At 42.5% G+C, this 25,920-nt stretch overlaps 1 protein-coding gene across 1 annotated transcript; it reads right to left on the reverse strand.

Annotated features, from left to right (window-relative positions):
- Positions 1 to 735: 735 nt before the first annotated feature.
- LOC133476224 (von Willebrand factor A domain-containing protein 7-like) lies at positions 736 to 25,386 on the reverse strand. Its single transcript, XM_061769339.1, has 18 exons — positions 25,308 to 25,386; positions 22,732 to 22,966; positions 21,784 to 21,991; positions 21,340 to 21,425; positions 21,131 to 21,224; positions 18,732 to 18,860; positions 17,443 to 17,629; positions 17,155 to 17,333; positions 16,772 to 16,884; positions 16,507 to 16,623; positions 10,285 to 10,485; positions 10,063 to 10,198; positions 9,832 to 9,984; positions 9,644 to 9,736; positions 9,404 to 9,513; positions 5,122 to 5,286; positions 2,320 to 2,625; positions 736 to 2,027 (listed from the first exon to the last, which is right to left on the reverse strand). Exons 1-18 carry the CDS (start codon positions 25,337 to 25,339, stop codon positions 1,593 to 1,595), a joined length of 2,979 nt encoding a protein of 992 aa, XP_061625323.1. The 5' UTR covers positions 25,340 to 25,386; the 3' UTR covers positions 736 to 1,592.
- Between the last annotated feature and the right edge of the window lie 534 nt (positions 25,387 to 25,920).

The following is a 25,920-nucleotide window of genomic DNA, read 5'->3' on the forward strand; positions in this document are numbered from 1 at the left end:
ATTGCAGAAATTGTCAATGAAACTCACAGATAGTGCAGCACACACTTCTTTGAGCCAATTATTTAATTGACTGAGCCTAGAGAAACATTCATCTCCAAATCGTACAACTGGGAGAGGTCCACTTCAAGACATTGGATTTTCGTTTCCAGGATTGACATCCTCTGCAGAAGTCCGTAATAGTCCTCAGGGGAAAAAGAGGCCTATTGATTGCTGATCTTGTTGCTAATAGCAGGCTTGTGCTAATTTGTGGGCCACGCTCACGTAATGGTGAGAGGGTATCAGAAAATATTGCAATATGGCAACAACCGACTGTATCTACAAAAAAAGTACAGTCCCACAGGTTTAAAAATATATCCAGGAGTCGCTGCTTCTAATTTCTTTTAGAAGAAAAACAAGCTTATCAGCAACAACAAAAAAGTAAATTGAGGCAAAGCAGGCAAGCGAGCAAAAAAACGTCTGCACTTTACGAGAGTGAGAGAGCTGACTAGTTGACTTGTGGGATACACTGTGCACTGGTCTCCATCCAGTCGCTAGGCCTCCATTGGTTTCCAAATTCTTTAAATTATGAATGTGTATATACTAGAGAGACAAGTGAATTGTAAAACAAGGGCGTTTCCACAAAATTATCTCACTATCCTTTTTGTGCCGTTATGTTAGTAATTGTCTGAGCATGTGTCTGTCTGACTTCCTGTTCTTGCTGGCTAATTTTCCACAGGCACAGTGCTGTCAGCCTTAAGTTTGCCATTCAAAAAGCATAGTGGGTGTGATTTTCATGTCAATTCTTTTTTATTGGCCTAAGATGTAGTTATAATTATCGTTATATTGAGCCTTGTGAACTCTGCCTATAGCAACAAGAGAAAAAAAAACAGAATCCAAGCAATTTTGTTGATCTACATTACTGCTTTTAATTTTCATTAGTTTTATTGTGAATTTAAAAAAACTTTTTTGCTCTTGTAACATTCCTTTTGACAAAGTAATTGATATTTTAAATAAGCACATCAGTCATTAAGAGAGATTAAGCTTGTTTTCCTGGGCCCGTGCCCATAAAACATTCTAAGAGCTGTTATGCATGATTCAGAAACATCCCAAGAGCAACTCTGAACAAAAACTTTGTGGGGAGGCAGCGTTCACCCCAGTGCTAGGGATGATTTATTCTTTTCAACAATCTGATTAGTTGTAAAAGAAACAAACAAAAACATGACTAAGTATAATATTTTTAAAGGCATGATTTTTTTTTATACAGTTAACTGTGTTTGATCTTATTACATTGTCAAATGTAATTACAGTACATATGTATATATATTCTGATAATGACTTGAATGTTCCATATCAATACAACAATAACAATGTAATTGTACAATGATAATTATACAAATACAATAATTACTTCAGTTAGACATTTTCCCACTGGATTTACGAGCACTCAGCATATAGACCATATAGAACTGAGCCCACATACTGTATATAGACAAAATCAATAAATATAATGAAATGATTTGTTTTCATTGTACAGTAACAATGGCAATTGATTTCAGTGTATGAATTCTCAAAGTAGCTGATATATGCACCACACATATAAACAGAGACACCAATTATTTCCAAAGTGGGAGTGTCACCACAGTTATCCAGACACAAAGTGTTGTGCTCAGGGTGTGCCCTCCGGTGGACGTGGTGTATATCGTCACATTAGCTGGAGTCACAGGTGCAACTGTAGTGGACTGTCTCACCTGGCCCACGCATATTCCAACATTTCCCACATTGTCCACAACAGACAGCTCCACTCTGTCTGCACAGCAGGAAGCCTGGTAGGAGGCAACGGTGATGTTCTCGCCCTCTGGCCCGACCACTGTGGTCGTGTGGAGGGTGCCGTTCCCTTCACGGATGGTGACTCTTTCAATCCCTGTCCCAGTGACACCGTCGGTAACATTGGCCACAAACTCCCACTGGGAGGAGTAGCAGAGTGATGAAGATGAACAGTTGGTGGATGTACTGGCCTCCTGGCACACTGGTCCGTTAACATCAGTCACCTGGAAACAGAAAGCGGACCAGTTCTATTCTAGAGTATTATCTAAATCAGATGTAAAAATCGCTGGGGAAAAAAAAGTTTCTAATGTGTTGGATTAACCCCTGCTCTAAACATGTATTGTAGAGAGAAATAAGTACTTTTTTAATCTAATCTAATACTTACAAAGAAAGAAAACACTGAAATCTGCTTCATGACAGCGTGAAACCAATTTTAATGTATTTTTAGCCACAGTGATAATTAGTGAGAGCACTGTTTATTAGACTTTAGAATTACCTTCATTGCTTTTCTCTTACCTTAGCAGTAACGGAAAACCTAAGAACAACATAGTTAATATCAGTGGCAGCTGCATCTTCCACCTCAATTGTAATTGTCACGTCTGTTCCCGATGCTGCACTGTCAGGAGCAGTTAGGGTCACGGTGCCGTTGGCTTTCCCTCTGCTGTCTGCTTTTATGGTGATAGAACTGGGTGATGTGGAGTCAAAGCTGCGGTCATTGGTGGCACGCACATTGAATTTCCCGACTCCACTGGCAGTTGAGCTGACAGTGAAACGGATGGAGGTGGTGGAGCCTGGTTCTATGTTGGTGCTGTTGGCTTCAGCCTAGAAGAGTGGACAGCCATTTAGCGTATGTTCACACAATTAAATTGAAACAAATTGCTGGAATTTCTTTAAAGGCATGGTTCCTTCGCCGAATGTGAAAGCTACCATCTAAACCCACTAAAGTAGACCAAGAACGCCTGAAGAAGTGGTTTCGGTCTGTGAAAACAGACTTGTGAACAAATATTGGCGCATGACAGTGGAAAGCGTTGGGCAATAAGAAAAAATACCTGTTACATTCAGTAACAGTTAAATTCACTATTATGCTCCTAAGTGCCATCTTCTGGTGCCGCTTGTGTGTACAATGTTAACGATTCAAAAGTGAATGAATCAAGACCAATAATGTAATGCCATTCGCCACTTAAGAGTTCATAATTTTTCTGCTTTAGAAGGTAATTTAATTTATAAGATTGACTGTTACAGTGTAGAAAAGAATACTTTGGAAATGTAGTTTGTTACAATTAAAAGTCACCCTGGTGACCATTTAGAAGTAGGGAAACTATTTCAATTACGTTCTCAAAGAAATATAAATTATTACATTTGATTACATTTTGATTACTTTTCTTAATTTTTAATGAATGTATTCACAGAACCTTAATGATGGAATGTTTCCTCTAAAAAAAAAAAAATTAAAACCATTGATCATTGTTTGGAAATTCACCACATATTTCTTTACACAAAATTACTGATAACAAACATGACGAAATGTAAATATGTGTTGAAAATATGTTTGTTGCATTATATGTGTACAACATGTGGAAAAGGGTGGCGTGCCCTCTCCAGGTCGGGGATGAGATCCAGGCCCAAGTGGTGGAGTTCAAGTATCTTGGGGTCTTGTTCACGAGTGAGGGAAGAATGGAACGGGAGATCGACAGGCGGATCGGTGCAGCGTCTACAGTGATGCGCACTTTGTATGGATCTGTTGTGGTAAAGAAGGAGCTAAGCCGAAAGGCGAAGCGCTCGATTTACCGGTCGATCTACGTTCCTACCCTCACCTATGGTCACGAGCTGTGGGTCTGAAAAGGAGCACTGATACCAGTCAAGCGGCCGAAATGAGTTTCCTCCGCAGGGTGTCCGGGCTCTCCCTTAGAGATAGGGTGAGAAGCTCGGTCATACGGGAGGATCTCAGAGTAGAGCCGCTGCTCCTTCACATCGAGAGGAGCCAGATGAGGTGGCTGTGGCATCTGATTCGGATGCCTCCCGGACGCCTCCCTGGTGAGGTGTTCCGGGCACTTCGCACCGGGAGGAGACCCCGGGGACGACCCAGGACACGCTGGAGAGACTACGTCCTTCGGCTGACCTGGGAATGCCTCGGGATCCCCCCGGAAGAGCTGGATGAAGTGGCTGGGGTGAGGGAAGTCTGGGCGTCGCTGCTAAAGCTACTGCCCCCGCGACCCGACCTCGGATAAGCGGTAGAAAATGGATGAATGGAACATGTGGATTACATGATAACATGTTGACCTAATGACAAATGTGCACAATTTAGACAAATATCACTTCATATGACAAACCAGAAGTTAATGTTCTATAAAGAAGTCCATAATTATTAAGAGGAAACTGTTAAAAAGTCAGTGTTCTTTTATGTTTTTAAAAGTTTAATTATACATAATGAGTTTAACCTTTCAAACTTTAACCTTTAAAAATCTCCAAGTAATATATTGCACCACAATGTGGCGCTTCATGGTCATATTTGGAAAAATACGTCATGGTTGAGACTACAGTAGAATGCCACATAACCAGAGAGAGCCGATTACAAGTGTCAGCTTTAGAAGGAGGAAGTGATATGAAAAATAAATCTGAGCTTTTGTTGCTATTTTTCAAATTAAACTAAAATTGTAATGGAAATGGGAACTGTAATTTAACTACACATTTTATCCCAGGAATGTAATGTATTACAATTAAATAAATCTTGGCGGCACGGTGGCCGACTGGTTAGAGCGTCAGCCTCACAGTTCTGAGGTGCGGGGTTCAATACCCGTCCCCGCCTGTGTGGAGTTTGCATGTTCTCCACGTGCCTGCATGGGTTTTCTCCGGGCACTCCGGTTTCCTCCCACATCCCAAAAACATGCATTAATTGGTGACTCTAAATTGCCCGTAGGCATGACTGTGACTGTGAGTGCGAATGGTTGTTTGTTTCTATGTGCCCTGCGATTGGCTGGCAACCGGTTCAGGGAGTACCCCGCCTCCTGCCCGATGACAGCTGGGATAGGCTCAGCACGCCCGCGACCCTAGTGAGGAGAAGCGGCTCAGAAAATGGATGGATGGATGGATAAATCTTGTAAGTCAATTACATACTCTTGTTACATGTAATTAGGTACTCCCCAACATTGGTCTGATACCAGATATATTGCAATTAGGAAGGGGTTTGAGGTTTGACAGAGGTCTGATGTGAGGTAAATGCTGTCCTTTGGTAGAGATTTGAAGAAGTTTGGTCTCACAGTCACAGAGATGCTGGAGAGATGCTTCCTTTAATAGAAAACTGAAGGTGTTTGAGCTTACAGTCAGTGAAATACTGGAAGTCTTCATCTGAGTGGAGGCCTGCCTCTGGAACCTGCTTGGAGCTGACCGTGATGATGAGCTTCTGTCTTCGCCTCTCAGTCGAACAACAAAATCTCCCGTTGGAATTTCAATGAATGTCACCAAGAAGTTAGAGCCTCCTAATGCCTGTGGAGGATGGGACAAAGCCATAGGATAGCAAGTCTCCTTGTGATTTTAGTGTTATAGAAGACTGTATTACTGTAAGTAGCTACAGTAAGTTTTACTTTGAATACAATATACTTCTGCACATCAGACATGATCGATCTATCAACCTACCTACCTCATCCATCCATTCATTCATCCATCCATCCATCCATCCATCCATCCAGCAATCCAGCCATCCAACCACCCAGCTCTCTAGCTAATGAACAGTAGCCTTTTTGCCATATTTGTTAAAACAGTCATTACGACTTCACAGTAGCACATAATAAAATGTAATTAATTTTTTAAAGTATTTTGATATATAATTATATATGATTCTTTTTTAAAAAACTTCCTCATTAAGATATACATGAAGTGTCAAGTGGGCTGCCAAGCCACATGATGCGATGGAGCAAAAGGTAGTGATTGGCTTATGTGGCTGGGTTCAACGTGTGTGAGCTCAGCCCCAGTTTCAATTCCTGGTTTACCCACCAGAGGTCGCCAAACCAAATTGTTCTTAATATCTTAATACTATCAAAACCCATATCATAGTAAACAAACACATACCGGAGTCAACAACATATAACCATTTATTTGATTTTATATCCTTGAGATAATTTTGATGTTCTCTTTGATGTTATAACTTTGATGTTCTTTTGAGAATCATTGATAATGAGTACATCAAGCCTAGTTAAGGCTGTTATACATTATTCTTACTTTTGTATTACTATTATACAATGCTTTGGAACTGCTTTTGTGCAAAAACTGTAACCTGTGTAAGATTGTCTCTCTCAGGCAAAACAACACAAGATGTACTACAAAGAGAAGAACAAACCTGTTGAATGCATGAGGGAATTGTATTCACATGAAAGTATATACATTTATTTGACAATTGACATATACACATGTATTGCATATGGCTTGGAGATTAACATGGTGTGATGAAATGTATTGTTTGAGATCAAGACATATATAATGTGCTTGTAACTGAATGTATTCACTGAGAACCTATTTGGGTGAGCAAATGAGGGTCAAGTCAGGACAACGCTGAAGTGAAAGTGAAAGGTACTTTCCACTCGGGTCAAATCAGGACACGCTGAAAAGTGAAAGTGAAAGGTACTTTCCACTCGGGTCAAATCAGGACACGCTGAAAAGTGAAAGTGAAAGGTACTTTCCACTCGGGTCGTATCAGGACAGGCCAACAGCCAGGGGCGCATCTCGGGACATGAGGAGTGTATGTCGGGATATGTTGCGAACAACGGAACATTCTAGAAGAGGGGAGGTCTGAGCCTGACCAAGGTTATAAAAAGCCTCACACGCTAATGCACGGGGCTCTCTTATCCTCCAAAGGATAAGGAGACACATGCTCTTTTCTCTCGCAATGACAAGGGACATGCTGGCAGGAGGAATTCATCAGGCTACTTGGGTAGCTCTCCATTTTTGAATTCTCCTCTTTAATTGGGTAAGACTAAAATAATATTATAATAAGGTAACTAATAGAACCGCCATTGACATTGCGTGGATAGAGAAGAGAGCTAGTCAGCTGTCCAGGGATTCTTATATTCCAAATTATCTTATTATTAATTGGCATTAAGGCTCTGTAGGACTTGATCACCCCTTAAAGCTCACTCAAAAGGGAATACTTGTTTTATGATTTAATACTTTTAACTATTTCTACTTCTTTTCATTTTTGTTATTATTTTATTGTTTATTCTATATCACAAACCCTTACTGTCATATTATTATTTTAACCTTAAGTAATCACTGAAATAAAAACCTTGCTTAATTTTATTCTATCTTTGTCATTCTTATAATGAGAGTTGTCTCATTTTTATCACTCAACCTTTTATAAGTGATTGAACGTCGACGACATTAATATCACCGGGTCGTAACACTATCCCAAAAGTAACTCATCGATATCCCTTCGGCTTAATACAAAAACAAATCCTTACGGTCCTAACAAGGATTGTTAAATTTACTAGGTCAATGACAAGTGCAAACGATTCATAGAGATGGAGCTGCTGTAAAAACGGAGTACTCACACTCGGTACGGTTACTCATCAAGGGGTGGTAAGTGAGGGCAGAACGGATTGGCTCCGTAAAACTAAAGGTAGTTAGCACACCTAGGCGAATTCATCTCGACACCGGCTTGGAAAGCTCCCGTCCCCTTGCGCGTACGGAGTAGGAGACGGTAAGGAAAAAGGGGGAGGCTTGACCCTTTAAACGGAGAGTCGGTCAGGACATTTCTCCCGATTAGTCCTGCGGATGAGCGAAATCTGACAGAAGATACAGTGTATTTCAAGGGCAAAGTTAAGTGAGGTCAGGAAAGTTAGTTCTCAACAATCAGATTTCAAACAGCCTTCAAGAACCATAAATAAATTGGGTTCTTAAGCTTAGCTAGGGTCACATGTTGTTGGTGTTGTTTGAATGCTATCAATTAAAACCCCTAATACAATAGTTCTTGCATGTCTGGATGCTCGGGTGAAGAGAGGGACAAAGCTGTCAACTGATCACCACCTGGTGGTGTGTTGGCTCTGATGGTGTGAGAAGATGCCAGTCTGACCTGGTAGACCCAAACGTACTGCTGGAAACATCTAGGAGAGTCCCCTGTCAGAACGTGTTTAAACTTGCACCTCTGACAGAACTTCGACTACATCCCGGAGGAGGCAGGGGACATTGAGTCCAAGTGGGCCATGTACCATGCTTCCATTGTTGAGGCAGCTGACCGATGCTGTGGACAGTGTCTGTTGTGGCGGAAAACCCCGAACCCGTTGATGAACACCAGCGGTCAGGGATGCTGTCTGATGGGTACAGGCAGGCCAAGATGAATGTAGCTTTGGTGGTCACTGAGGCAAAAACTTGGGCATGGGAGGAGTTTGGTGAGGCCATGTAGAATGACTTCCAGATGGCTTTATGGAAATTCTCATCCAACTTTTTAAGAAGGGGGTCGAGAGGTTTGAGTTCAAACTACATGGAGATCACACTCATCACTCATTTGTGGGAGTGCGCCCAACCAGTCTACATGTGCTTTGTGGACTTGGAGAAGGCATTCCCTTTCCCTCATGGAGGGTGCTCAGAGCTTGGTCCAGCAGTAAGTCGGATTCATTTCTAGTGAGAGTTGGACTCCACCATGGCTGCTCTTTGACACCAATACTGTTCATAACATTTCTGGACAGAATTTTTAGGCGTAGCCAAGGTATTGAAGGTATCCTGTTTGGTGGCCTCAGCATTGCGTCTCTGCTTTTGCAAATGATGTAGTTCTTTTGGCTTCATCAAGCCATCTTTAACTCTCGCTAGAGCAGTTTGTGGCCAAGTGTGAAGCATTTGGGATGAAAATCAGCACCTCCAAATCTGGGCCCATGGTCCTCAGTGAGAAAAGGATGGAGTTCCTTCTCCAAGTCAGAAATGAGATCCTGCCCCCAGTGCATGAGTTCAAGTATCGTGGGGTCTTGTTTACCAGTGGAGAAAGGATGGAATGGGAGATTGGCAGGTGGATCAGTGCAGCGTCTGCAGTGTTGCAGACTCTGTATCGGGCTGTCGTGGTAAAGAAGTATCTGAGTCAAATGACAAAGCTCTTGATTTACCGTTCGATCTATGTTCCTACCCTCACCTATGGTCACGAGCCATGGGTTGTGACTGAAAGAACAAGATTGCGGATACAAGTTGGCAAAATGACTTTCCTCCACAGGGTGTCCGGGCTCTTCCTTAGAGATAGGGTGAGAAGCTCGGTCATCCGGGTGGGGCTCAGAGTAGAGCTGCTGCTCCTCTCCATTGAGAGAAGCCAGATGAGGTGGCTCGGGCATCTGGTTAGGGTGTCTCCTGGATTTTCTAGGTATGCCCCACCAGGAGGAGGCTGCGGGGACGACCCAGGACAAACTGGAGGGAGAGTGTCTCCCAGCTGTCCTGGGAATGCCTCGGGATAGCCCCGGAAGAGCTGGATGAAGTGGGCGGTGAGAGGGATGTCTGGGTTTTCCTGCTGAAGCTGCTGCCCCCACGATCTGACCCTGGATAAGAAAATGGCTGGCTGGATGGACAATAGCGCTTCCGTATTTCTTTTGAGATGAGTAGTGGTATATTCTCTATGTAATTTGATAAGACATGCCTGTAATGTTCCGTTGACCTTTGTTTGGCTTGAGCTGTCACACAGTGTGACCTCTGTGACATTTACACTCTCACTTCCTGTAACTGTGACCAAGAGGGTGGCCTTACCACCTGAAAGTTTGCAAAAGAGACAAATTACATTTTCCCAATTCCTGAGACATGAAAAAATAAATGTGGACATGGAGGGTTGATAACGTTGAGGGCAATGTGTGTGAAGATTAAATTGAATATGATGTTTGACCTGAAAGAGGACGTCCTTCCTTCAGAAAGAAGTCTGCATGGAGTCCTTCATAGGCTTCCACAAGGTTGTAGATGAAGTTCACTGGACTTTGACCTGATGTTCACGTTAGTAAAACAATATTTTACAATGGGCAAAAAATGTGTAGAAGACAACATACCTGTAACTTTAATCCTCATTCAACTACTGACCTGTGACCTTGACTGAGTAGAGGTCATAAGAGTCTACACTGATTTTCCATAATCCTGTTTCACTGACATTGTTTAGCCTCAGTCGTCGTAGGTTACCTGCCAATTTCAAAGATGCCAGAGGGCCACTGGACTCACTGGAGCTCTGAGATATACCTGCAAAGGTAGGAACAGGATGTTCTATATGTGCAAACAGTTGGTGCTTTCATGGCTGATGTTTCGTATAAATGATACCTGTCGAGCTGATGAGATTAAAGGTGAGTGATGAAGTCCCTGTGATGTAGATATTTACATTTGTTAGTGAGCCATCAACATTAAATGTAAAATGAGCAGGCTTTCCGGGATTCCTCACTCCTTGAAAAACTGTCACCTGAAGAAGACATTCACATACTGTATGTGTATACAGTACATATTCTGTGCTATATTTATGTGTTTGTCCCTCTCTTCTTATATTACCATAGCGCTGCCTAAGGAATCCTCTATAACACTTGTAGCCACAGCAAGATCTGACTTGCTGACCTCTATGGCCTGGCCTCCAGAGGCCCGGGCAAGATCACGGTAGAGCTGAACATCTGTTTGGCTCACTACTCGAGGCAATACATCTTGAAGGCTTCTTTTGCGCCTACTCGATAAGACGTCTGTCAGCAGGAAAGTCACCTAGAAATGCAAGAGTTCAAACATGTCACATTTACACACACTTTAATTTCTTCCTATGGGATACATGGGATGAATTGTTCAAGTTGTAATCTGAGTTTTATGGCAGTCTCCAAAATACTATGAGCAGTAGGGATGGGAATTTATTCTTGAGAACCTGTACTCAGTAATTTGATTCCTAGGAATCGTTTGTTTGCTTGCCCTGACGATTCCACTTTCCAATTCCTCATAGAAAAAAAAAAAAAAGAAAGAACCGGTGCTTTGGCTAGGACTCAACTGCTGGTGAGGCTCCTCAAAGTGCCTTGTTCTCAGGTGTGATTCCGTCAATGCAGTGGAGTGGAAAGCAAGAGGAGTGGAGTGGAAAGCAAGAGGAGAGGAGATTTAAAAAAAGAAAAGAAAAAAAGAACCAGCATTTTGACAGGGGCACGGCAGCTTGTGAGGGTGCTTAAAAGCAATTCCTGGGACGAGAATGACGGAAGAGCGAGGAGAAGAAAAACATTTCAAGTGTTGAGATCTGGCCGGCATGAGCGGGTGCTTGCTGCTAGCGATTCCACTTTGATGCCTGCTTTTCTTGGATTTGCCTCCGCCAACTCTAGCGAGATGTTCAGTTTCCAAAAAGAAGGTTTCTATCATCGTGCTTAAGGTAAAATCAGGTCAGGGATTTTCTTTTCTTTTTTTGTTTTAACAGAAAAATATATTTTTTAATGTCTGAATTACTGTAGTTTTTGATTAAGTTGAATACAAAAGGAGCACTGATACCAGTCATGCAGTAAATGGTAAATGGACTGCACTTACAGTGGATACGGAACGTATTCAGACCCCCTTAAATGTTTCACTCTTTGTTATATTGCAGCCATTTGCTAAAATCATTTGTTCATTTTTTTCCTCATTAATGTACACACAGCACCCCATATTGAACGGAATTGGTGAATTTTTTGCAGATTTATTAAAAAAAGAAAACTGAAATATCACACAGCCATTAGTATTCAGACCCTTTGCTGTGACACTCTTATATATAACCCGGGTGCTGTCCATTTCTTCTGATCATCCTTGAGATGAACGACGTTTGGGACGAACCCTTCCTAGAGCTAGCGGTTTGGCCAAACTGAGCAAGCGGGGGAGAAGAGCCATCGTGAGAGAGGTAAAGAAGAACTGAAAGATCACTCTGGCTGAGCTCCTGCGATGGAGTCGGGAGGTGGGAGAAAGTTCTAGAAAGTCAACCATCACTGCAGCCCTCCACCAGTCGGGGCTTTATGGCAGAGTGGCCCGACGGAAGCCTCTCCTCAGTGCAAGACACATGAAAGCCCGGATGGAGTTTGCTAAAAAAAAAACACCTGAAGGACTCCAAGACGGTGAGAAATAAGAGTCTCTGGTCTGATGAGACCAAGATAGAACTTTTTGGCCTTAATTCTAAGCAGTATGTGTGGAGACAGGCTTAAGCAGGGAAACATGAAATGTCAGGTTGATCTTAAGAGTTAGGGGAAGTTTTTAAGATTGGACCTGTAGTAGGTGCTCCCTCACCGCGGGAACTGCCACGGTATGCTCCTGTACCTTAAATAACGGACCTTGGAAACCGTAACAAACCATAAATGGAGACATACCTGTGGTGGAGCTGGTGAGTGAGTTATGGGCATATTCCCCAACTATGGAAGGAAGGTGCTCCAGGAGGCGGGATTGCGAGCGGCAACACAGCGAAGAGCAGAGCCCAGGCTCTGGTTCGCCCACTCCGTCTGGCCATTGGATTGGGGGTGGTAGTCAGAAGACATAGTGGGTGCTGCGCCCACTGCCTTGCAGAACTCCTTCTAGAGATGGGAGAAGAACTGAGGACCTCGGTCTGAGACAATGTCTATTGGAATGTCATGAAGTCTGAATACGTGGAGGACGAAGAGTTCAGCAGTTTCCAAAGCAGAGGGCCACTTGGGAAGGGGTACATAATGGACACGCTTAGAGAAACGATCTATGATAGTGAGGATGACGGTATTACCTTCAAAGGGGGGTAGGCCGGTGACAAAGTCCAGAGAGATATGGGACCAAGGGCGGCTCGGAATGGGTAAAGGGTGCAGCAGACCAGCTGGGGGTTGATATGAGGCTTTACATCGGGCACAGACGGAGCAGGCTAGGATCAACTCATGGGTGTCTTTGACCAGGCTGGGCCACCAGAATTCTTGTTGAATGATGTTAATGGTTTGGATGATTCCGGGATACAGGTTAGTTTGGAGTTATGGGCCGAATGGTCTGCTCTTGGGATCGGGTTGGGTTCTTGGATCTTTCTTAACCATTTTTTCGATCTTCCAAGTGGCAGCCCCAACGAAGCAAGAGGAAGGAAGGATGGGTTCCGGTTCTACTGGGCTGGAAGGGGGTGGAAAAATACGAGGGAGGGCATCAGGCTTGCCATTGCGGGAACTAGGGCGGAAGGAGAGGCTGAAATTAAAACGGCTGAGAAATAAGGTTAAGCCGCTTGGAGATAGGTGAGGTTTTTATTGTCGGTTCATATAATAAACGGAACGGCGGTCCCCTCCAGCCCGTGCCTCCACTACTCCAGGGCCCAGATGATGGCTAGTAGCTCACGATTCCCCACATCACAAAAAAAGCACAGGGATGTAATTTTTGGGATACAGGGTCTCGTTGGGAGAGGATGGCTCCACCCCCCATGTCAGAATCTGAATCAGAATCATCTTTATTTGCCAAGTATGTCAAAAAAAATCCACAAGGAATTTGTCTCCGGAAGTTGGAGCTGCTCTAGTACGACAACAGTCAATTGACAGAGAACACTTTTTGAGACATAAAGACATTGAGAAAAACAGTCACTGAGGAATAAAGGGTTGCTAGTTATCTGGTAATGCCGGTACAATTATTATTATATATTTTTTTGACAATTGTGCAAAAAGATGCAGAGTCCTCTAGCACCTAGAGCTGTTTGAATGACTAATATAGCAATAGTCCGGTGCAATGACCATTGTGCAAAGGGCGCCAAGACTTCAAGGAGTGTATGCAGTTTAAAGTGACTAGTAGCGCGATAATCTGGGACAATGTTGATTGTGCAAATGTTGCAGATACTCCTCAGTCAGTGTGCAAGTGGGGCAGATGCTACTCTGGCATGAGTGGCCAGTATTGGTCAACAACAGCATGGGCAGACTACTCCAGTGAGTGCACGAGTATGTATAATTGGCCCGACAGAAATGTGACAACAAACTCAAGACAAAAAAATAAAATAAATTGGCAGCATTTTGCAATGGAATTGTAGGTTAGCTGTTTAAGAAGTTGATTGCAAGAGGGAAGAAGCTGTTGGAATGTCTGCTAGTTCGAGTTTGCATTGATCGGTAGAGCCTACCTGAGGGAAGGAGGCGTCAACTTCCACGACGAACAGCAGGTTAGGGTCGGGGTGTCTCAAGATGGAGGCACTGGTGAATACTTTCTTAAGGTGTTTGAATGCTTGCGATGTGGCAGGTTTTCAATGGAATGGGGAACTGGTGGAGGTGAGACTGGTGAGTGGGAGAGATGGAATTCACACTTCTCTGGTTTAAAAAAAAAGATGGTTTTCGAGGAGGCGCTGAAGGACTTGGTGGACATGCTGCCGATGTTCGTCAGGGGAGCGAGAGAAGGTGAGGATGTCGTCAAGATATAGAAAGACGAACCGGTTGAGCATGTCACAAAGGACGTCATTGATGAAGGTTGCAAGCTCGTCTTTAAGTGGCTCTGATAATCCTTTAAGAAAACCCACTTAATGCATCCCAACCACATTCAATCGCAATTATTCTAAAGTCTATGGAGTACGACGCCACTGAACTTGAACCTTGGGTGAGGGCTAATGACGTGAGGACAGGGAAGGAATTCTGCCAAAGCGCGCTAGCCAATCTGGCAGCTCTTCCGTGTAGGAGGTTAATGATAAATGCTATTTTGGATTTGTCGATGGGGTAACTCAGCAGTTGTAGGTCTAATACTAACGAGAAGTTTAATAGGAATTGGCTACATAAACCTAGGTGCCCGCAGTATGTTTCGGGAGGAGGCACGTGAGCCTCTTTGTATGGGAGGCGGGTTTGATGAGAGGCTGTGGGCTCGGGAGAAATACGCCCAGAAGGGTTGCTGAAGTGGCTCTGGGAGGACAGGAGAGATACTTGTCGTGTAAGGGTATTCAAAGATTCCATGATCTTGCGGAGGGCTTTGTTCTGTCTTTCTATGTGCGCGCCCTGATGGGCGAGCGCTTCCCTCAATGCTTTGGTTGTTGCTGGGTCCATGATGGCCAGAGTATTCTGTCACGATACTCATGGTATCAGCTTTAGATTGGACCCAAAAGCAGAATGAAGCGGCAGGAGTAGATTAGAATGGTTTATTGACGGTTGGCTCGGTGTAAGGATATCCAAGAAGAGATGGTGGACCATCAGGACAAGGAGCGAGCAGGAAGCGGGGACGTGCGCAGGTGGGATAGCTTGGCGCCGTGGCTGCAGCGGACAGCGAGGTGGGGGACACGGAAGGGGCACTGGAGACGAAGAGAGAGAGAGAGAGAGAGAGAGAGAGAGAGAGAGAGAGAGAGAGAGAGAGAGAGAGAGAGAGAGAGAAAGGGAGGCGAGGCGAGGCACGAAGCGCCACCCAAGCTCCAAAACAGGGACTGCAAGAAACAACCATGACAGAAAATGGCTGTCCACCAATGTTCACTATCCAACCTGACAGAACTGGAGAGGATTTGCAAGGAGGAATGGCAGAGGCTCCCCAAATCCATGCTTGGAGTAAATACTGAGCAAAGGGTCTGAATACTTATGGCTGTGTGATATTTCAGTTTTTCTTTTTTAATAAATATGCAAAAAATGTCAACAATTCCGCTGTGTGTACATTGAGGAAAAAAAATAACTTAAGTGATTTTAGCAAATGGTTGCAATACAACAAAGAGTGAAAAATTTAAGGGGGTCTGAATACTTTCCGTACCCGCTGTATATTGCGCTTTATCTACACTATCACAGTGCCCAAAGAGCTTTACAAAGCCTCCCATTCACTCATTCACACACACATTCATACACTAATGGGCGACTGCTGCCATACAAGGTGCTGCCAGAAATTATGGTATTACTGACGGCTGATTTGGGCGGCCATTTGAAGGAAGGAAGATTGTTCTGTCCTTTTTGGGTAGTTGGCGATATTCATTACAAGTGCTGTCAACGAATGGGTCATAAGTTGAGTCAATTCTCCAGTTAAAAAAAAAAAATGAATGGTGATTCAGAATTTTCGCATTCGAATGAAAATGAGTCAGTGTACTTTTTTTAATTCTGACAAGCGCTGCAATGCTTTTTACTTCCGCCGCCATTTTGACTTACTGCACATCACTTCTGCGCATATACGCCTTGTGCGTCACCGAGAGCGCTATAAAGTTTGTTTAAAAAAACAAAAAAACAGGGTCGCAGCAAGGTGTAATGTGTTTCCTATTTCCAAATCCGTTAATTAGCTGCCATAGATAAACAGCTTGACAGAAAAACTGTTACTGTACCAAAAATAGCATGTTCCAGACACCAGAGATTTGTGTGTCGTATTCTTCTTAAACACCGCCGCCATATGCGCTCTCTCTCTTCTGCCATCATGGTCGCCACGTCAATGCATTGCTTGGAAATATTGCCACATTCAACATGGCCGCCACATGTAGATGTTTGCCTTTGGTCACCGTGTAGGCACGGGCACGTCAGTTGGCTGGATCTAGTCATATTGTATACCTGTGTGTCCCAAAACGTGTGTCCCAGTCTGCCCATATTTGCGCCACAGTGCCAGTAAAAATAGCGGCCAATTCTGGGACTAACAGATTTTGTCAACGCCATTTTAAGTGACAAGGGGAAATTATTTTTGGACACATGTATTGTCCAAATGGTCCATTACTTCGGATACCCTTTAAATCGAAGTTCCACTGTATATATATTTTTTTATTTTGGATGTTGGTCATCTTTGTTAAACTCGCTATATGGAATTGTCTCTTACCTAACTCTTGACCCTGGTGGGATGCAAGAATTTGAGATTTAGGGAGCAAGAAGCATAAAGAAGACTCACAACAGACTTTGTGCTCTCAATCAGGGCAGTAATGGTGCTTTTCAAGTGTGCATCTTTTGCTGGAGCATCAGTGAAGACAAATATCTCAGATAAAGGTGGAGCTGCGGTAAGGGCAAGCTGTAAGACAACAAAAGGACATGAAAAAGTCAGAATTTCAGTTCAAATTTCACTTGACTTTAATGAAAAGTGTTTTGAGGTTAAATATTAATTACCATATTTAATTGTGTTCACAATAAAAATTGACATTAGTATGAAAGCAAAGGACCTGCAGTCCAGACAAGCTCAGCTCTGGGTCATCACCTCCTCCACTGGAAGTCAGGTGGTCGATCCTTTCTTTGAAAATGTCTGTATCTGTAGTTGTTAGCAGAGGTCCAAAACCTGCCAATAGCAATACAATGCCCCACCAGTCTCTTAGAGTAGGCTGTATTATACTGTGGTGTATTGTCAGTCAACCTGAACCATCAGGAAATCAGAACGACAGTAGTACCCGACTTACACGTTGAATTCTTTCTCTAAGTTCACTCATAACTCTTAATTTTGGCTTACAACACAAAGCAAAGAAAAATCTACCAAGTAACAGCTCGTAACTCCAAAAGTCAAGGGACTTCTGTATCAAATTCTATGAAAACACTGTGTAAGGTTGTGTGCACTTCATCCCTGGATCATTGAAAGGAACCAGTATGTAGGTTGAAGGCTCCTGCAGGGTTCCTCTCTTGCTGTCGATGATGTTAAAAGCAACTGTCTTAGCTTGGGCTATGTCGTCTCTCATACTGCCTGTAGTGTCAAAGACAAAACATAGCACAGAGGACTGGGAGAGACCCATCAGCCTGCAGGAATGCAAAAGAGACAACTGATATGAGAGTTCTCATTATGTCTTCACTCATCCTGATCAGTGTCATCTCTTAGAGCCAAGAATTTCGTTCATAGGTCTCTTACCGTAGGAAATTCTTTTCTCCGACTGCTAGTCTGATATCCTCCAGAAGCTGCATAGTAGCAATCACAGCCAAATTGGCTGATTGATTGTGAAGTGAGCCATGACTGGATCTAATGTCATCCTTATTGATGCCCCCCACTGGGTCCTGTTTACTCGTCTGGTCTAAACAACCTCCATGGCTGCATTTACCTTGGTGTACAAAGTCAAATTAAGATTGCTTATTACCACAGAATTGAATAATAATGATATTGAGTGTCACAGCTAATGGCAACTTAAATACCTTTTATTAACTCATCACTTTAAAAACAGAATAGGTAAACTGCCAGTGAGAGTACCGTACTTATTGGATTCGTCCATTGTCTGCTATTTTTGTTGAAATCTCTTCTTTGTCAGTGCTTTTTAGATTGGAAACGCCAAATTTTACTCAAACTTTAAGAGATATTTATCAGTGTCACAGCAAAAGTCATATAGTACAGTATGTTGGTTGATCTGACACAAAATAGACAAAGGGGCTCAGGCCAAAAATCAAAACCTTGATTCCTCTTTCATTACAATTTTGCTCGTCACATTTTTCAGCCCCTCTTCTTCAAATCTTCACTGACTGCCTTGTAAAAGACAGAATCTTCAGAAGGAGTCATTGGCCGTTCTTGTCCATACATGATTTCTCGTGAATTTGAGGAATATGAACAATCCTGATTTGTATAGTACCTGATTGTTTTGGTGATAGTCCATTAGAGGACAAATTACAGTACATTTGCTATCCCAATACACTGCTAGTAATCCAGTAAGTGACCATATATTTGGCCCCTGGGATTTGACATTTGCTTCTACTATGTTTGGTAGAAAATATAATAGCCTGATTTTTTTGGACTGAACAAAGTTGTTAACATTTAAATCAACACAACATGGAAGACGTAATAAACACTTTTAGTTTAACATTGTTTTTTTCAAGGAAAAAGACAAAGGCAAAGAAAATTAATATCCGTTCTTATTATATATATATATATATATATATATATATATATATATATATATATATATATTTCATATTATTTGGGTAAAGTTTCTCATGATCTTTCCAGCAATAAAAAGTGTAATGTAGTGTCTCATCACAGGTTTTCCAAGAAATTCAATAGTGAAAATAAGAGTAAAAATAACAAAATTAAAGATGAATGATAAAAGGCAAATACTTCATTAAAATAAAATTGCCTACTAACATAAAAGAAAATAATACATTAAATATAGGCCCTTCACTGTTAAGAGGACTAATTGTCAAGGAGCCATGAGTTACCTTCTGGCTTTTCTGAGGAGATGATATTGAAGTAGCCAGAGGTGAGAAGCCTCTTTTCCAGCACATCAGGCAAAAGGTTGTTGTTACAATTTTTTCCTGCACAGTTTCTACATGTGGGAACATTTGGGCCTGCACACAAATTAAGCAAATCAGAATAATCACATCCAAAAAAACATTCTCAAAGAAGTTTTTAATCCAGTTTTGGAGGTACCTAATGTCTATCAGTATTTTCACACAATGCAAGTACAAACCCCCAATGAAGTTGGGATGTTGTGTATCCATTCCATCCCTTTTCCTTACCACTTATCCTCACTAGGGTTGCGGGCATGCTGGAGCCTATCCCAGTTATCTTCGGGCAAGCTACACCCTGAACTGGTCGCCAGCCAATTGCAGGGCACATATAAACAAACAAACTACACACAGGTGAGGCCGGATCTGAACCCGGGTCCTCAGAACTGTGAGGCAGACGTGCTAACCAGCCGGTCACCGGCGCCGAAAAAAAGACTTTTTAACCTATATTCAATACAACAACAAAAGGTATTTAATGTTCAAACTGATGAACTGTTTTTTTTTTTTTTTTACAATATTCACTCATTTTGAATCTGATGCCTGCAACAAGTTCCAAACCAGCTGGGAGAGGGGCATGTTTACCACTGTGGTACATCACCTTTCCCTTTAACAAAACTCAATAAGCATTTGGGAACTGAGGACACTAACTGCTGAAGCTTTGTAGGTGGAATTCCTTCCCATTCTTGCTTGATGTACAACTTCAGTTGCTCAACATTCTGGGGTCTTCGTTGTCCTATTTTGCGCTTCATAATGTGCCACACATTTTCAATGGGTGACAGGTCTGGATTGATGGCAGGCGAATCTAGTACTCACACGCTTTTACAACAAAGCCACATTGTTATAACACATGCCGAATGTGGTTTGTCATTGTCTTGCTGAAATAAGCAGGGACGTCCTTGGAAAAAAAATAAAAAATGCTGCTTGGATGGCAGCATATGTTACTCCAAATCCTATATGTACTGTACCTTCCAGCATTAATGGTCCTTTCATAAATGTGCAAGTTACTCATTCCATGGGCACTAACAGACCCACATACCATCACATATGTTGGCTTTTGAACTTTGCGCTGATAGCAATCCGGATGGTTCTTTTCCTCTTTGGCTCAGAGGACACGACATCCATGATTTCCAAAAACTATTTGATGTGTAGATTCGTCAGACCACAGCACACTTTTCCACTTTGCATCAGTCCATCTCAGATGAGTTCGGCATTTCTGGGTGTTGTTGATATATGGCTTTCACTTTGTTTCGAATTGCATTTGTAGATGTAGCGATGAATTGTGTTAACAGACAATGTTTTTTTGACGTGTTCCTGAGCCCATGTGGCAATATTCTTTACACAATGATGCCATTTTCTAATGCGGTGCTGCCTGAGGGATCGAAGGTCAAGGGCATTCAATGTTGGTTTTCAGCCTTGCCGGTTACGTGCAGAGATTTCTCCAGATTATTTGAATCCTTTGATAATATTATAGACCGGAGATGGTGAAATCCCTAAATCCCTTGTAATTGTACATTGAGAAACATTGGTCTTAAACTGTTGGACTATTTGCTCAACTGTTCACAAAGTGCTGAACCATCCTTGCTTGTGAACAACTTAGCCTTTCAGGGATGCTCCTTTTATACACAATCATAACAATCACCTTTTTCCAATGAACCTGTCCACCTGTAGAATATTCCCAACAGGTGTTTTTTAGCATTCCTTCTTTACCTTCCAGTCTTTTGTTTCTCGTCCCATTCAAAAAAGTAAATATTTGCAAAAAACAAAAATAAACAAATAGAATCCGTTTCAACGTTAAATATCTTTTCTTTGTGTTTTCAATTGACTATAGGTTGAAAATAATTTTCTAATCATTGTATTCTTTTTGGCGGCACGGTGAAGACTGGTTAGAGCGTCTGCCTCACAGTTCTGAGGACCGGGGTTCAATCCCCGGCCCCGCCTGTGTGGAGTTTGCATGTTCTCCCCGTGCCTGCGTGGGTTTTCTCCAGGCACTCCGGTTTCCTCCCACATCCCAAAAACATGCATGGTAGGTTGATTGGAGTCTGTAAATTGCCCCTAGGTGCGGATGGTTGTTTGTTTTTTATGTGCCCTGCGATTGGCTGGCAACCAGTACAGGGTGTACCCCGCCTCCTGCCCGTTAATAGCTGGGATAGGCTCCAGCACGCCCGTGACCCGAGTGAGGATAAGCGGCTCAGAAAATGGATGGATGGATGTATATATTCTGTTTCTACTTACGTTTTACACAATGTCCCAAGTTCATTGGAAGTGAGGTTTGTACAATCCTTCTGTGAAATGCACATGTCCTATTGATTTGAAAAAATATGGCATCCTACCTGCCAGATTCTCCAAAGGTTTGTCAGGTTTGATCAGGACATTATAAGGATGCGTGTACCCCAACTCCACCCAGTTGCTGTGGCTGTAGAAGTCCTTGTAGTATACAATGTCATTACACAGGCCATAAAATGCTTGTTGGTTGCATCCCACCTCCAAAAGTACACCTCGATTCAACAATATCAACACGATCAATCCTCTTTGAACTCACCTGCAGAGTGTGACATAGTTGTCCAAGTGTTGAGCGCCCTGCTATGAAGTTCTCCAGTTTCACACTGGCTTTCACAGCAGACACACCTCATCATTACAAAAACACCAGAAGAAAGTTAGTGGTAAAATGAATATATTTCAACAGCAATGTTGTAAATCACATGGACAAACACAATGCAATAAATGTTTAGAAAGCAGACGCATAAACAGTGATCAAAACCACTGATCTGATTCCCCCCCCCCCCCCCCCCCGATCCTATGTCCAACCAATTGTTGTCAGGCAGAGTTAAATAGGGCTTGAGCATCTTCCTTACAGGCCCGCAAAAAAGGACATATACCTGTATACTAGTAGTGCTAGGTTGTTACATATAAACAGCAGAAAGAGAAAGAACAGAAACAGACATATAACATGAGTGACTTTGAGAGAAAACAGGAGGTGCTGTACCTTGTGTGATCAAGTCTCGTCCTTTCTGAAAGGTCTCGCTATCAAAATGGTGCTTGTCACTGAGTGCATACACTAAATCCACATTTGCATTGCTCAAGTATATATAGGCAATGGAACCATAGAAATAGACACTGGACATGAGTGAGGCTGATTTTCTTGATGAGGAACAGGCCTTGTGTACCCGTTCAGCTGTTAGACTGTCGTCAATCTGAAGAGAACGGAAGTGATGGTTAAAATTACATTTGGAAGTTTTGGGGACTGACTGTAAACTGAAGTTGAGCTAAAATACGGGACATGTTCACATCAGGCCATGGCATTAGTGGAAGGATCTATCTGTGTGCATTTTTTATTTATTTTGGTCTTTGTAATCTTGTTCATTGTTGTACACCTTCAGCTTCACTCCTCCAGCCAACATGACTTCTGTCGTTTGCTCTTCCACCATTATCAATTCAAATAAAGACACCTTCTGTTCATATTCCCATCTGCATATTCAAGCATTTTTGTTGTGCGCAGGCCTTTAAGCTAAATAAGTAGGTACTTTAATGCACATTTAATGAGAGCCAATAAAACAGAACAGTGTTAAAGAACTACACTGCATCATTCTGTGCTGTTTATTTTATTTTGACTTGAATTTAGGTGCATGAGGTAGCAGAACTATTAACAGATCCAAGTATGATGCGGTGCACCAAAACTACACAATGACAAACTACATCAACAATAAACATATAATTAGAATTACAATTCTCAATGTCATACCTTGCATTGGATATCATTGGATTGTACAGTAGTGCGTGTGGGAGTGGTGAGCGCGTTATAATTGTGTGCGTAATTTAACCATATTGACCAAGAAGATGCAACTACAGTAAAGGTGGAGCTCACCTCCCAAATAACCATGAACATAAAGAAGCCCAACACTTCACCGAATAATTTAAAGGCCCAAGTTCTTACAGTCAGACTGAAGTCCCGTCCCTCTGCAGCGGCAATGCTCTGGCAGACCTCGGCCGTCTTTCGGAGAACTGCCCTTGTGGTAATCTCACGGTGAGAGATGGAGTTCCCATTAAATACAAAGAGTGGTTTGAAGCTTTGAGTTGGGCCTATGAGGGCGAGGGGCACAGCCAGCAGCAGCAGGAATGACCACTTGGTGCTCATGATGATCATTATGATGAAGGAGGATGAAGAGAAACTGAAATCACAAAGGAATCTGTCTTTTTCTTAAACCACTACCCTATTATTATTCCTAATATGTCCCCTCACTGCATTTGATTAGACCAGTGGTTATTAACCTTGTTGGAGGTACGGAACCCAGCCAGTTTCAAAAGGAGTTCACGGAACCCTTCCTAATTTGAAAAATAGAATATCGTTTATTTCAAACTCAAAACTGGTATATATTTTGTCTGTGTAGATTCTCAGTCATCCAGGTCATGCACAAAATTAACCATGCATCAGTTGCACACAAAATCATTGTGTTAAAAGAACAAAACCAACAAAACTTGAATTTCCCACAGGAAAAAAAACAAACAAAAAATTAAATTCAATGAACATTTACTGTAAGTGAATGTGAATTTTGCTGTTGGCATTCGCCTTGGTAAGTGCCACTCTCATGTTAGAGGAACGGAATTTGTTGTGAAAATTCACAACAAAATATGTTCCTTTTCTTTGTTATTTCTACAATCCTCGAAAATTGTTCATAGGTAAGAGTACATTTTTTGGGCTCTTTTTTATTATTGGGTGCTCTGTCTGACGCCACAGCAATGCTACTCAACTCGTGTATCATTGAAATGTTGTTAAATAAAGAACCAAGCGTTTCAACTCGAGGCGCAGCGCCGCAATGGTAAACGCCCACCTTGACGCAGCTTTGCGTTTTGAGCGGCATATGAACACGGCATTGAAAATGCAGTGTAAAAAGGCTTTTATGGATACATGCAAGCACACACACACGGTGTGTGTCGAGTCCTCCGTTGAACCCCAGCGACCACCTCACCCCTGGGGTTTGGTCAAACCCAGGTTACGAACCACTGGATTAGGCTGATTAGGCAGTGAAGCAAATGAAACCGAGCAGTAGGAAGAGATTGTAACTGGAATTATTTTTGTGATAGACTGCACACTTATTTTTAAATATGAAATGTGATCCCAAGTATAAATTGTCATGTAATCAACTACTGAAACAACTTTAAGTACCCAGAATGTAACATAAAAGTCTCACCTTATGTTTTAGTCGTTCATTAGTTCAGTCAGAAATTGGAGCGCTTCAGTCGCTGTATGACTACATTCCACATAGGTAGATTGCGTTGTGTGTTTTCTTTATCTCACTGTGTGTGTCTGTATGTGTGCACCCGTGTGCGTGCGTGTGTGTGTGTGTGTGTGTTTGTGCATTGGATTGGGTGCCCTCATCCATGCCCAGCGTAGAAGCGGTGGCAGACAATAACAAACTTTAACTGTTAGGGCAAACAGGTTAAAAACGAGGGCATACTGAATGAACACTGACAAGGGCACCTTGTGTTGCGGCCCTTGGCCAGACGTCACCTCCTTTAGCAGTCTTCTTTTACTCTTCTGCTTTATGACAGTCTAACAGCTCAGTCTAACAGAGGAATGCTCTTCAACAAGAGGCAAAGATCAACCTTAGACCTTTCCAGTTTCTTGATTCATATTTCCATTGGTCTCATCTACATCAGCCAATATGAATTTAGTGTATATTGTAAAAAAAAAAAAAAAAAAACTCACAGAACTGTAGCCCAGGTGCAACCGAGTGGGATTGAGCCCTATGAGCTCTGTGCTCAACAAGTACCTTGGCAAATGTGATGTGATCCCGACAATAACTGTTGCTCTATATTGTTTTGTCTGCTTTTTATTTTGTTTGCAGGCCTCCACTAAAGCTAAATTGTGACTATTGTTTTTTTTTTTTTAATTATTATTATAATTTTTTTCATCTGGTTGTTATTTAGCAGGCTATGAGCTTGACCATGGCAATGCGATCATCGGATAGTCGTTGGATGGTTTAATTTATAATGCAGTGGCTCAAATGATTAAAGAAATGCAGTCACATAGCCATACCTTTATCCATCCATCCATTTTCTGTACCGCTTATCCTCACCAGGGTCGGGATTGAGATAATATATATATTTTTCTCTTTTTGTTCTTCCTTGTCTTATTCACCAACCCTCCTCGCAGTTTTGTCGAAATTGGCTTTGTAGTTTTTGAGTAATAATCCTAAATGTACTGTATCTGTCCAACAATGCAACACTTTATGCTGTAAAAGAGATTCATTGTAAAGACAAAACTCGTGGTGGCTTTGCACAATACTGTATGTTAACTAAGGATATTTGTACATTCAGTAAAGACAGTTTCCTTCACTGCATTTGAGGATGCAATCAGATGAACAAGTCAATGTCTCAATGCTACGAACACATAATCCAAACGGCATCAGCAGTCAAAACCCGATTCCATGGTTTTTTTATTTTCTCCATATTCTATTTTACATGACTGCAAACAGCTACCACACTAATAAACATTGTTAAATTACTTACATTATTATCTTCACATTTTGGATGTTGTCCATGTGTATCAAATGTGCTAAATTAGAGTGCACTCCTGTGATCCCATAACAATGACTTTAATGTATCTTGGTCACTTTAAACTGCATACACTCCTTGAAGTCTCGGCGCCCTTTGCACAATGGTCATTGCCCCTGACTATCCATCCATCCATCCATCCATTCTCTACTGCTTATCCGGGTCGGGTCGCGGGGGCAGTAGCTTCAGCAGGGACGCCCAGACTTCCCTCTCCCCAGCCACTTCATCCAGCTCTTCCGGGGGGATCCCGAGGCGTTCCCAGGCCAGCCGAAGGATGTAGTCTCTCCAGCGTGTCCTGGGTCGTCCCCGGGGTCTCCTCCCGGTGGGACATGCCCGGAACACCTCACCAGGGAGGCGTCCGGGAGGCATCCGAATCAGATGCCCCAGCCACCTCATCTGGCTCCTCTCAATGCGAAGGAGCAGCGGCTCTACTCTGAGATCCTCCCGGATGACCGAGCTTCTCACCCTATCTCTAAGGGAGAGCCCGGACACCCTGCGGAGGAAACTCATTTCGGCCGCTTGTATCCGGGATCTTGTTCTTTCGGTCACGACCCACAGCTCATGACCA

Source organism: Phyllopteryx taeniolatus, chromosome 4 (assembly GCF_024500385.1).
Source record: "Phyllopteryx taeniolatus isolate TA_2022b chromosome 4, UOR_Ptae_1.2, whole genome shotgun sequence".
In the NCBI taxonomy this organism is placed as follows: Eukaryota; Metazoa; Chordata; class Actinopteri; order Syngnathiformes; family Syngnathidae; genus Phyllopteryx; species Phyllopteryx taeniolatus.